Source organism: Acanthaster planci, linkage group LG18, assembly GCF_054643075.1.
Source record: "Acanthaster planci isolate LZ-2023a linkage group LG18, COTS_SCS, whole genome shotgun sequence".
Taxonomy (NCBI): Eukaryota; Metazoa; Echinodermata; class Asteroidea; order Valvatida; family Acanthasteridae; genus Acanthaster; species Acanthaster planci.
In genome coordinates, this window is record NC_141794.1 from 6,772,490 (window position 1) to 6,786,152 (window position 13,663).

General features: G+C 45.8%; 1 protein-coding gene across 2 annotated transcripts; it reads left to right on the forward strand.

Moving 5' to 3' along the window:
• The first annotated feature begins 4,007 nt into the window (after positions 1-4,007).
• Positions 4,008-12,771, forward strand: LOC147796134 (uncharacterized). 2 transcript variants are annotated; one of them, XM_087148725.1, is made up of 3 exons: positions 4,008-4,090; positions 10,774-11,881; positions 12,223-12,771. In XM_087148725.1, exon 2 carries the CDS (start codon positions 10,831-10,833, stop codon positions 11,488-11,490), a length of 660 nt encoding a protein of 219 aa, XP_087004851.1. In that variant the 5' UTR covers positions 4,008-4,090; positions 10,774-10,830; the 3' UTR covers positions 11,491-11,881; positions 12,223-12,771. The 2 variants fall into 2 exon arrangements, with proteins under 2 accessions (XP_087004851.1, XP_087004852.1); XM_087148726.1 differs by lacking the exon at positions 4,008-4,090 and having other exon boundaries at positions 10,769-11,881.
• The last annotated feature ends 892 nt before the right edge of the window (positions 12,772-13,663 follow it).

The following is a 13,663-nucleotide window of genomic DNA, read 5'->3' on the forward strand; positions in this document are numbered from 1 at the left end:
TTCGAGCGCCGAAGACGAGATTGCCACCGAAGAGACTTCTCAATATAGTGTCCCTGCTACGGCTGTGGATTCCACTGAGCGACCTCCTTTGCGTTGTATTGCTTGTGGTACGCAGGTTGGTCCATATGACCCTGACGCTTTATGCGTTTCCTGTGACTGCCCAATAGGTCAAAGCATGGTATGGGTTTTGAACTGCGCCAATTGCACAAATGTGAATGGCCCGCCGCAGATAGTCTGCGTTGAGCCTGAATGTAACACTTTTTTTTTTAGTATCAGGAGCAAATTTGCAACATTCCCCTTGAAAAGCAGAGACAACCAACATCTGCGACCAAACGGGCTCATTCCGTCTCTTCCGACGAGGAAGAAACAAAATCCCCGATTACCTATGCTCAGACTCCGATGATTGTTGTCGAACACGAGCCCCCTTTGTCAAGTTCGGACTCAGAGTCCATATTGGCCTGCTCTTCTGCCGCCGAGGCACCACCACCCGCAAAGAAAGGTCCAAGTATGGCCTCCGTCAGGAAGGCCAAAAATAAAATGCGTAGGACCAAACTACCAGGTATGGTGGGGTCTTCCATTTCCTGTAGTGTTCCTGGGTGCCTGGACCAGTTTCAGACGTGGCCACAATTAGTGGAACACAGGGGGAAAGCCCAACAGGACAAATCCCCCGTGGTGATCTCTTGTCCGGTCTGCAAAACAACGGTGGACTCCTCGTCTGCCTGGTTGGACCATCTTGTTTTGCAACATACTAGTTATGTTCTGGACATGGATGTGTTGGACATCAAGTTAAAGTTTAGGTATTAATTTTCCTTCTATTCCGAATGTGTTCTCCAACAGTTTTTCTTACGAATTTTCTTCTAATTTGCAGTATGGCCTCCTTAATTTCATTAAATGTGAATGGTATGTGCCACCCCTATAAGTGGACTCGCATCTTTCAGTTTTGTTCCCAATTTGATGTTTCCTGCTTGCAGGAATGTCATGTCACCTGCGCTGATTTAGAATTGTGGTAAAGAGAGTGGCGGGGACGGATGTTTGCCAGTTTTGGTACCCCTTCGTCCTTTGGGACTATCGTTCTCCTTTCTTACCGATGTCGGTTTAGTTTTTGTGATCCCTCTGTTTAATTCCGAGGGGCGCACAGTTAATGGTATTTTAAAGGGTCCTGGAGGGAGTGTGCGGCTTTGTACCGTCTATGCTCCCTCAGAGCCCCGTTGTCGTCATAATTTCTTTTCTAATCTTGCCTTTTATTTGCGGGGCACGCTCCCAATTATCTTGACCGGTGATATATCAATTGTATTTTAGATGCTAGCCTGGACCGTCGGTGTTCCAGTAACACGTCAAGTGCTATTGGAGCCGTGGAACTGCGCTCACTGGTATCCACCTTTTCGTTGATTGACTGTTGGAAGAAACTTCACCCTTCTGTTAGTTCTTATACTTCGCCCAATGCTGCCAAGTCTGTGTTCAGCAGGTTGGACCACTTTTACACGTCTGACTGTGTCAAGGTGGATTCTTGTTCACATTTGCCTTGTTCACGATTCTGTTCTCTTGAAATTTGCATTTCCTTCAGCTCCCGATATCGGTGGTGGGCTTATCGCTCTCGATCAACAGAAGGCTTTTGATCGTGTTGATTGGAATTTTCTTTTTCTTTGGGGGGGGGGAAATTTCTCACTGAAAGATTGTTCATGATATGAACAGGAATTGCCAAAGTTCAAGGTCACGTCCTCATTTACTGTCACGATCGAGAGGTTATCTTGGGCTGCGTAATGTGGAAAATACTAATCTTTATCGCTTCTCGGCCTTCACATCGGCATCAGGAGCGAGTTCTCGAGGTCTCATCCAGGGTTTTCCCGACATCTGGCTGTTCTGGAGGCTTCCATCGGGTGTGGCTGGGTTCATCGCTCGTCGGCTTCTTTGTGAACATATAGCTTCATCTAGTACAACTTTGTACATCTTGTACTCTCTTTACTTGCCGGCTGGTCTTCCACCTTTACCAAAGGAGCTGCAGTCTTCAGTCAGCTGAACACGCCCGCCTGCCCTGTGCAGTGCTCGGACCCCTGGGTACTTCAGAGCCGGTCCGGTGAGTGTTCCCTTTTTTTCTGCATAGTCCAGCGGTTGTGGTCTGTGCCTCTTCCTTTTCTGCATAGTCTAGCAGTAGTAGTCTGTGCTTTATTCATTTCTGCTCAGTGCAGTGATCTATTTGCTTTTTTTCACTTTTTCTTTCGTATTTTTCGGCTGTGCAGTTGACGGTCTTTTCACATTTTCATTATGACTTCAGTTAGGAGGGCTGGTGTCGTCGAGATAAGGTTCGACAGCCCAGTCTCTCCGTACAGGTTGTTTCAAAGATTAAAGCATTTGGGAGTGTCAACAGCAGGCCATCTAGTGGCGGCACAACAGCTCCCGGGTATAAATAGGTACGACGCCTTTGCCGGGAGTTTGTGCCCAAACTAGAGCAGCTGAATAATTGTGTTGTAACTGATTTTTATGGACTAACAGTAGTTACGGTTCGATATGTATCTCTAGACATTGATGATAACGTAGTGCGATCGATTTTGGGGCGTTTCGGGCAAGTTCTGGAGGGTCGCTTTTGCGCCTTCCTGAACGAACCTACTGTATTCAATGGTAATCACCAATACCGGATGAGGGTGACGAAACCTATTCCCTCCGTCATCCGGATTGGCGACAGAAATGCCTGGATCTCTCACCCGGGCCAGGTTCGTACCTGTGCTTGATGTGGGAGCGATGGCCATATGGCCAAGGACTGCCAGGAACACAAGTGCCTGAAATGCCTCGAAGTCGGTCATGTTTCCTCTGACTGTCCAAGTAGTTTGGGATGCACCATCGGTGGCAGGGAGGAGCACGGATTTAGGGCTTGCCCTAAGACTTTTGCTAACAAGATTTCCCCAGGACGTAGATGGTCCAAAGTAGATGTGCACCAGACTGACGACGAAGAGGAGCAGATATCCACGGAATCAGCAACATCAGCCCCGTCGGTGCCAACGGCTACGCTACGCAGGCTTCTCCTTCCCAAGAAGAAATCTCTGCCGCATTGTGTTTTAGGTGTAACACCATGGCTGGACCATTCCCGGTGGAATCTGTATGTATTGTATGTGACAATTTCATTGAAAGTAAGTTTACTGTTATTACTTGTGTTAACTGCCTGGGCCATAATGGCCCTCCCCGTCTTGTCTGTAACAGGTCTGCATGTGAGAAGTCTGCTAAAGTCAAAATCACGAAGAAGGCAACCAAGAGATTAAGGTCACCGGAGTCGTCTGGAACATCAAGACCTCTCCCTCCTGGATCTTTTCAAGAAGTCATGTGATTGTCGTTTGAAGAATCCAGCTGAGTGGATCTCCCACATGGCAAATTCCCATGCCAAGGAGGTGCTAGAGAAAACTCCATCGTTTTGGGATATTTATCTTTAATTTTCTGTCTGCCCTATTACTGTTGTCACACGATGGCTTTTTCCCATTATCTTCTTTTGTCTGACATGTTTTGTTTCCTTCTCTTTTACTGTGTTCAGTTGTTTTTTCCTGCTAATTTAATTTCTTCTCGTGTTTCATGATGTTTTCTATTAGACTATTTTCTATTTTAGTTATGGTTTCCCTTATACCTCTAAAAGTAAATGGCATGAGGGACGTCTCTAAGAGACCAAAGTTTTTTGAGCTTCTTTAGAACTATGATATTTCTTGTCTACAAGAATGCCATGTGGCCACCCTCTCTGACATTACCACTGACTCTGAGCTCGAAGACTTCTTTACAGAAGGTGCAAAAGTGCCCGCCCGGGTCCAACATTTAAACAACGGGGAGCATCCATCTAGTCTTTTTTTTAGATCTGAATATAATCATAAAAAAGCTTCCTCCATTTCTGCAGTGCAACGGCCAGATGGAACTCTTGCTTCTTCGCCCCAGGAAATTCTGGGTATTTATAGAAACTTTTACGCGTCTCTCTTTTCTTCAGATAGCACTGTTGATAGTTTTCAATCCTTTTTTATCAACCAGATTTCTAGTTTTCTTTCTAAGGGGAGTGCGGAAAGTCTTGAAGAGACTCTTTCTCTTCCCGAATTGGATTCTGCTCTTCGCGGTATGCAGAATGGTAAGTCCCCTGGCAGCGACGGTCTGCCTAAGGAATTTTATCACACTTTTTGGGACATACGTGGTCCTGACCTTCTTGGTGTTTTTAACTGTGCTTTTAATTTACAAGTTTTATCTAACTCGCAAAGGTCTGGAATTATTACTCTCTTGGATAAGTCAGGTGATGGTACCTTACCTCAGAATAAAAGGCCCATTTCTTTGCTGAATGTTGATTATAAACTGCTCGCTAAAGCATTATGCAATCGTCTTTCTTCTGTGTTTCCTTCTATTATTAGTCCTTTCCCAACTTGTGGTGTTAAAGGTAGATGCATTCATGATAATGCATGCCTTCTTCGTGACCTTGTTTTTTATGCCGATGAGAGACATTTAAATTCACTTTTTATCTCTCTCGATCAACAGAATTTTTTGATCGTGTTGATTGGAATTTTCTTTTCATAGTTTTTGTAAAATTTGGAGTTGGGCCTAATTATGTCAAATGGTTCCGTATTTTATATACAGACGTTTCTAGTCAAGTTCTGGTCAGTGGCTTTCTTTCTGATCCTTTTCCTCCTTAGAAAGGTGTCCGGCAGGGATGTCCATTGTCGCCTCTCTTGTATGTTATTTTCATTGAACCCTTTGCGGCGGCTGTTCGTAATGATGAAGATATTCAAGGAATCTTCATCCGCGGTATCAATTACATCCAGTGTAAAATTTTGCAGTATGGGAATGATACTACTTGTATTGTACGTAATGCTACTTCGGTTATTCAACTTGTTATTATTGGTCATTTTCAAGGTGATAGTGGTTCTGTTCTACGTATTTCGAAGCGTTTTTTAAAACAGCGTGTTGAGGCGGATTTTTGCAGACTAGATAGAGACCTGTTTTTTAGACGATGGAGTAAGTCGGGCAATGTCATGTCTGTCCGCAACAACCGGGTTTTAGTGAACTTGCAGGGGATTTCTATTTTTGAGGCCTTTTGCCCCTTTGTCGTAGTTTTTGGTGCTAAGTCTGTCAGGGTCAAAATTGTTTGCTTTTTACCTAGGGTTAAGGATTTAGGGGCCTGTCCTCCGGAAAGGTCGAAACATCACCGATGCTGTGGGATCCTTTGGGGAATCCGTGCAGCGGGACAGGTCTAACCCCGTACTGCGGTTTTGGGGACAGACTTAGTGCTTTTCTTCACTGATTCTTTTGCTCCGAGTATATGTGACTTGTTTTTCTCTGTAGATTTTCATCTAGGACGCTTTGCTGCCTTTTAGTTTAATTTTTGGGAGGCTATTGTTGCTGTTTGTGGGATTTTCGATAGTTCTTTGTCGTTTTTTGACTGGTTTTAGTGTAGGTGCCAAGGTCAGGCAGGGGGAGTCGTACTCCCACGAAAACTGTGGTCTCGCGTGGCCAGCATACCCGGGACCTCTTGTCCCAAAATCAAATAAACAGTACGTCTTTCAGTACGTCTTGTACTATTACAACCTCAGCGTCATGTCTCTTCGCCGAGAAAAGACAATTCTTCATCTTGACGAGAAAGAAGAATATGGAGAAAGTCTGCGAATTGATCGCGCGTGAAGCTGGTGAGGATAAAGTATTGCGTGTGCAGCAAGTGCAGCAAAGCAGTGGGCTGTGACAACACGAGACGATGCCACTAAGCAGCAGTTTCTGCGCTCATCCATGCGGATCGGCAATAATGCGGTTACTGTGACGTCTGAGGCGAAACTAATAACCTACGTGACTGTGTCTATGGCTCCGTATGAACTACCGGACGCAACGGTCACCACAGCGCTTTCTGCATACGGCAAGGTACTAAGTATTCGACGAGGCCGTTGGCAGCGACATGCTGGTTGGGAGAACGGCGAACGGCACGCGAGAATGGAGCTTGAAAAACCCATTCCATCGTATGTCCGAGTTGGCTCCTTCTTCCTCGAAGTGAGATATGACAACCAGGCGGCAACCTGTCGGAGATGTGGTCAAGAGGGGCACAAGGCAGCTGAGTGTCCGACCCTGATGTGCTACAACTGCCAGCAGGCAGGGCATCGGAGCAACCAGTGCCTCAACCAGTTAAGTGTTTGACGTGTGGGGAGGACGGCCACATCATTTTGCCAACTGATTTCGGGGTCCCCAGCTGTCCTGTAGTGATACCAAAAGTGAGGAAGAGCATCCCTCCGACCAGCGGTGTGCAACGATGCGCCCCCCCTCTTTCGGAAGGTAGGCCAAGCCGCACTGACCGACCGCCGACCTCGCCCGACAGGCTGCTCCACTGGGACAGGTCCGCGTTGACCGCCGGGACCGCCGCTTTCCGGTCCACGCTCCGGTGACTCCCGGAGTCCCAAAAAAGACTAGAGACAAAGCCCCAGCAACAAAGGAGTCCCCCAAACCACAAAGGGCTTTACACAGCAGGCAGCGTGGTGGCCACTCTCAAGGCGGTCGGCCTAGACCGTTTCCAGCGGCTGAAGCATCGCAGCCTAGCCGGGGCACTGTCACCACCTCAGGAAGCGACTCGTCCGAAGAGGAATTGAGCATGACGATCAGTCACGGCCCGGAAGAAGACTCCTCGGCGTTCTGTAACGAAAAGCCTTTTTTATGTCTAATTTGAATACCTTTTTTGTGTTTGCTCATGGCTCATTGCATGCTGAGAATTTAGCTTGTTCTTTTCTTAAACAGGACTCTTTTGTTAAGTTGGATAAGCTTGAGCAGAGCTCAGTGTGCAGTCTGTAGATCAGTCATTTACATTTGAATTATTTTGTATCACCAGAGAATGGAGGGCCACTCCCTTACATTCCGTCTTTTTGAAAACTGGGTTGGGCACTCTGTATAAAAACTAGAGCCCACTATTGCCTGTCGAGGATTTGCGACTGGGTGTTGGCAAAGGCAACATGCTGTTTTGATTTGTTTCTGTTGCATGTACATGTATGAATACCACTTCTGAAACATGTGGATATCTTGACAAATTCTGTGCCTCGTCTCAGCCGTGCCTGTAGTCCCTGTAGTTCTGTTATTATTGTATAAATTACTGGTTGTGCTGTATAATTGTAGCTGCAGTAATGAGTACTGATCAAACTGTTTAAAGATGGCACTTGATTCGGTTACTTACTGACTGGAGCCACGAGCTAATTAGATTGTGAATTACAGCCGAGAAGTTTGTTGGGCTGATTCAACGATTTGAATCCATACTGTCAAATTGTAAATATTTGAAATGATGCAATTATTTTTGTTCATTAATTAAATGCCAGAAGCCAGTTGGCCAGTGGCAAATTTAAAACAAATAGTTCTTTTCTGTTTAGTTGATTTGTGTGTGTTCCCACTACTAGCGGAGTCCTAATTAAAGGTATTTCGTTACAAACGTTATTAACGGAATGCTTCCAGTAAGCCCCCCCCACGGTCTATCCCTGCTGCTACTCGAACCAAGACGTGGGCAGAACGAGTTGTCCATTCAACTCAGGCCGGAAAGGACGATTCGGACAGTTCCTCGTCGGGAGGGTCACTAATTTCAGTGGTCTCCTCCAAGCTGGGCCTTTCTTCACTTCCCCACCGACGTTCACTGATAACGACGACATCTGGGTTACACCGCAACCGAGAAGGAAAAGAAAGCCCAAAGATTGGTTCCTAAAGACTGTCAGTAATGGTAATTTGTTTAATCATATTTTGAGCATTCCTTGTTTGTATTATGATTCGAAATCTGTATATTCCTATTTTTGTTGTTATGGTAGCTGTTCAAATTTTTTCTTTGAATGCTAATGGCTGAGGGACCCGGGCAAGCGCCGCCGGGTTTTTGAGACCTGTAATTCAACCAATACGGAAATTTTATTTTTATAAGAAAACCATGCCTGTTGTTTCAAAGACTCTCGTACGTGGTCTCAAGAATTTGGCGGCGCTGGCTTTTGGTCCTTTGGTACAAATGTTAGTTGTGGAGCAGCTATACTGCTCTCACGACGGTACTTGTGGGCACCGACTGACTTTCTCCGTGATTCACAGGGTCGTATTGTGTCTCAGACAGTTAATTACCCAGGGAGTAGTAAAAAAAAAATCGTTAATTAATATGTATGCTCCTAATGACCCAAAACTGCGCCAGAAGTTCATGTCTGAGAATTTACCTTTACATTGTAAAGGAATGCGCTATGTGATTCTGGGGGTGACTTTAACTGTGTTGACAATCTTGATTTTGATTCCAAGGGGGGGGGGCATAATCTACAAAGTCTGGGGGGTTCCAATGAAATCCAAAAAATTGTGAGACAGTACGACCTTGTGGATTGCTGGCGGGAGCATCATTCCGGTCTGTGTAGATTTACGTGGTATTCGCGTGATAAGGAGTGTTCCACCCGCATTGGCCGGATTTATGTGTCCCGTGAGTTGTCAGCTGGTGCTCAGGGTGCGATTGTCGCTTTTCCTCTGTCGGATCATGACCTGGTCACCACCACCTTGTCAGCTCAGCTTCATAAAATCGGGAAGGGGGTTTATAAACTTAACACTTCCTTTTTTGACAACCAATCTTTTCAGTGCTTAATTCGTAGCGAATGGGAACATTGGCGTGAGGAAAAAACACATTTTGACAGTTTGCTTGATTGGTGGGACCAGGGCAAGATCCGACTTAAACAAGTGGCAATAGCGTTCTCTGTGAGTGAAGCTCGCAGGCGTAGTTTTGTACGTTAAGAACTCTCGCGGGAGATTGACATCCTTCAAATGCGGGTGGATCGCGGGGACAATGTCTGTGCCGATTTGTTGAATGAAAAACGTGAACAATTTAACGAGATCCAAACTGGGGGAGACGGCCTCTGGGTCGCTTTGTTCCCGGTGAGGAGGAAGTCCATCAATGTACAGACGTGTATTCCAATGATAACCACATGCAGTGTCTCCATGATTCTAATGGCCACATTTGTCATGATCCCGATGAAATTACGACAATCTGTCGCCATTTCCATCGGGATCTGTATGCGGCCTCCCCTAACTCGTGGGAGGATGTCGATCTTCTTTGCCGGTCTCTTGGAAAGTCGCTGGGTCCAGATGAGCAGTCTTTGCTCAAGGACCCAGTGACTTTGGAGGAGATTAAACGGGCATTATCAGAAATGGAGCGTGGCAAAACGCCGGGATCAGATGGGCTGCCGGTTGAGTTTTACAAGACTTTCTTTGATCTTTTGGGCCTGGATCGGGTTTCAGTAATGCAGTGTTCCTTTAATTGCGGTTACCTCAGTTCCAGTCAACGGGGTGGCTTCGTCTCACTGTTATTTGAGGGTAAGGGCAGCCGAGAGGACATCTCCAATTGGAGGCCCATTTCGTTATTGAATGTGGATTACAAACTCATTGCCAAAGTTCTGGCTACCCGTTTACGACGTGTTCTTCCTAATATAGTACATATTGATCAGACTTGTTCTGTTGCTGGTCACTCCATTTCTGATAATGCCCACCTCCTTCGTAACGTACAAGATTACGTTGATCAAAAAAACCTGGGTGCCATTTTTGTTTCCTTAGATCAACAAAAAGCGTTTCATAGGGTAAATTGGAATTTCCTACAAAAGGTCCTTAAGAGTTTAGGTTTCGGTCCTAACGTTTGTAAATGGATTAACATTTTGTATACTGATATTTTTAGTCAAATGTTATGCAATGGTCACGTTTCAGATAAGTTTTCTTTGGGTCGTGGGGTGCGACATGGGTGCCCCTGTCGCCCTTACTTTATGTTTTAGCTATTGAACCCTTTGGTTGTATTGTTCGGTCGGACCCTGTAATTAAAAGGGTCAAGTTGCCTGGTGGGTCCGAAGCCCGTATCTCCATGTATGCAGACGATACTACACTTATTCTTGCAGACGACAAGTCGGTTAAACAGTTTTAAATTAATTGAACGTTATGAAAGGAAGTCAGGAGCCAAGCTTAATTTGCCGAAAACTTGTGGTGTTTACCTTGGTCGTTGGAAGCACAGGCTCCATGGTCCGATTGATATTTCCTGGGTAATTTTGCTATTTTAGTGGCTCTCAAACAGACTCAACCTAAAGTTGAGAGAGACTGTCCAGGTAGGGACTGGGCCACGGTGTGGCGACGGGCACTCATCCTGCCTAAATCAAATCGCTTTTTCTCTTTGAATTTCCGGGTCATTCATTGTATCTTACCTATTGGTGCTCGTATGCGACATCAAGCAGACACCGGTGACTGCCCGCATTGTGGACAGCTCAAAAGCTTGTTTCATGTTTTTCTTTTTGTCCCGTTGTTGCACCGGTGGCCCAGTGGTTCGTTTCCTACTTGGGGAGTCTCAATCATAGGCTTCCTTTCAGTGCTGAAGAGGTTATTTTCCTCCCGCGAAAAGTTTTAGCGTTTGTATGTTGTCAAGTTTAGTGTATTCAGTGGGTTTGTTTCATTGTAATTTTTTTTCTTCATGGTCAGTTCCCATGTGGCATGTTTGTTAGTTGTGCCTGATTTTCTCTTGATAAATTGTCCTCCATGTAAGTCAAGTTTTCTTGGATTTTGTACACTGTATAAGTCGTTTGATGTTTTAGTGAATTGTTTGTTTGTGTGTGCTCCGAATTTGCTGTTTCTTGTATACATTTATTTTTTTCGTCCTGTGCAAGTGTCTTTAGTCACTAATCATGTCTGTTATTGACTTCTAATGTTTGAGTATACGTTTTAATTTTATCATTATAGGTTATCACGAGTAATTTGTTATTGTATATCTATTGCGATATTTTTTTTGTAAGATTAAATCCTTTTAAACATCGCATCTGTTCTTTTCAGTGTGATATCTGAAACGCTGTTCATTGAGAAGCCAGTTTATCATCACTTCGATTCAGGATGGCTACTAGAACGCTACGAAGAGATCTTCTGTGTTCCTGTCATGCGACGAAAAGGTCACCTACAGAGCAACTCAGCGACCGACGTTGGTGCGTGACGACCAAATCTGACGCCAGCAAGGAGAGGCTGTTGACGAGCGTACTACGTATCAACCAGCACCCCGTGATGGCGACATTGACATCGAAAGGGGTCACCTTTGTGACGGTCCGAGTCACCCCCTTCGAGCTCCCAGACATTACAGTCACCACTGCGTTGTCTCCCTATGGCAAGATCTTGGGAATTCGAAGGGGCCATTGGCAGCTCTACGCCTCATGGGAGATAGGCCACCGCCACGTCCGAATAGAGCTCAGCCGGCTGATCCCGTCCTACTTGCGTGTCGGTGGGTCTCTGAGTCGTCTGAAGAGGATGCCTGTGTGGTCTGCTCCATCTTGGCGTTGTGCTGGGGAGCGTCCACAATCCTCGGCGGATCAGTTCGGCTCCGTCCCCCCCCTCCCGTTTGGGAGGGAGAAAAGACAATGTGGCCGCCTGTCCGCAGGGTTTCACCGCGTTGGAATCGGAACTAAAGGAGACAACAGAGAGGTTCTCGCAGACCTGAGCAGCGTAGCTCCCCTGGCAACGGGCTGCCACGTGTCCCTCAGCACCAGAAGCCCGGCATGTTGAGGTTGGATGGCCCAGCTGTTCGCAATTGTAGCACTTCGTAACAAGACAAGCAGCCGGACGGTGTCCCACGTTGGATGTCATAGTAGGTCTGAAACGCCGAGCCAATTCCGGCGTTTTAAAAACCACATCAAACCGATTACCAAGTAGTGGCTGGACCGCCGAGAGGAGGTCTTTCGCCACTATCTCCAACCTCCGAAACTCATCAAAAATCTTCTCAGACTGAACTTCGCTGTCGAACCAAAGTTCGAATGCGCACTGGTTATACTTAATAATAATAAAGGTGGACATCGATCTTGAACACCCACAACGAAAAAAACCCAAATAAAGCTGTTGGTTCCAAAAGAAAAGTCTGTGCACTCTGCCACGGAAGAAAAGAGCCAGCAAACGCCAGGTAAAAAAAAACTATCCAACTTCTTTCGTTAATAAAAGCTTAACCAAGGCGTAGAAACATAAAGGTGTAGAAAAGTAGACGTAAAATAAAAGACGTAAAAACGCAGACTTCCAAAGTGCGTAAAAAAATAGACTTCACAAAAAAAGATCAAACTGTCGACACGAAGGTCGTAGAAAGGCCTTTAATGGCAAAAATGTTAGCAAAGTGCCACACAACGTATTTTAGCCAAAGGCTGAGAAGCGTTAAAGATTAGTAATTTCCACATTACGCAGCCCAAGATAACCTCTAGACGGTGACAGTAAATGAGAACATGACCTTGAACTTTGGCAATTCCTATCCAGATCCTGAACAATCTTTCAGTGAGAAATGTTTCCATGGTCGACTCTGCACAAGTACCTGAGCTTCACTGTATGCAAGCTACAAGAAGGCGCCCTTCAAAACTGCAGTTGTCCCGCAGTGTCTCTACACTCGACGTAACGCTACACCGAGAGTGACTCCACGTTATGGGCGTGGCGATATTGCACGCTTCCAAGACCCTGTGACAGTCACAGTGTGCCATTGTTTACATTCTTTACTTCTGGTCGAGGCGCCCGTTTCTTAAGTACAGAACCCGTAATATTTCAGTATTTCACAATCAGGACTTGTGATAAGAAAACGAAACAGTCATTCAGTCGCTACCTATCGGGTTTTAAACTTGAAAGGCCGTGCGGGTGTGCTTCACGGGATCACGTGTTGAATGTACATGTGAAACGATGGGTTACTGTCAGCAGTAAGAGCCAAATGATGCAGTTCCAAAATTATTGAAAATCATCCATGAGACACGCACTTGCCTTTTGCGTTACGTAGAAGCGCGCACCCGACGGCGCATAATAAAAAGCTGGACTTGTCAGTACACAATGATTAACCAACACATAATTTGTAAACTTGAAAAGTTTGCAAGCACACACTGCGTGCTGAATATTTAATGAGATGAACGGCCCTTAGAACAATGAAAAGAATGCACGTCTGTTGCGTAAGTTATGCGCGTTGTATATTTCACGCACGGTGCCTGGATTTAGGTTAGAAACACAATGATTAAATCAGTTGTAAACAGGGAAAGTTTGCAAGCACACACTGCGTGCTGAATATTTGATGAGATGAACGGCCCTTAGAACAATGAAAAGAATGCACGTCTGTTGCGTAAGTTATACGCGTTGCATATTTGACGCGCGTTGCCTGGATTCAGGTTCGAAACACAAACATGTCATTATACAGCACCGCAACGGCCGGCACGGCAGGAGTAAAGAGAAAGGCAGGCTGCAATTTGGAGTCGCAAAGAGACACAAACCGGGCCTCGTCCAGCGGGGTCGGTTCGAAGGCGGGGCCGACGTTTGAAGGAGGAACAAGCAGGTGGGACTTCGGCAAGGCCGAACTGCGGCGTATCGTTCAATATTGGAATGAAACGAAAAGATGGAAGCGATCAAGAACGAATATTAATACAGTTCAGAGAAGTAACTAGAAAGATAAACCTAGAAAATAACACAACATCCGAAGTAGCATGGCACAAAGGGGGCTTTCAATTAAACAGCCATCGACCTGTCTCTTCTTTGAAATAGTGGCGGCCCTGAAAAGAGCCTTTGGGTTCGCGGGGCAAGGGGCCCGTCCTTTCAGTTGGAGACTTTGGCGGTCTTCTTGGGCAAGAGGACCGACTGAATATTGGGGAGCACACCTCCTTGCGCGATGGTTACCCCGCTCATCAGCTTGTTGAGCTCCTCGTCGTTGCGTATGGCAAGTTGCAGGTGA

What these genes read in the sequence shown, in the direction of transcription:
- LOC147796134 (XM_087148725.1), top strand. Translation starts at nt 10,831, where the DNA reads ATGGCTACTAGAACGCTACGAAGAGATCTTCTGTGTTCCTGTCATGCG.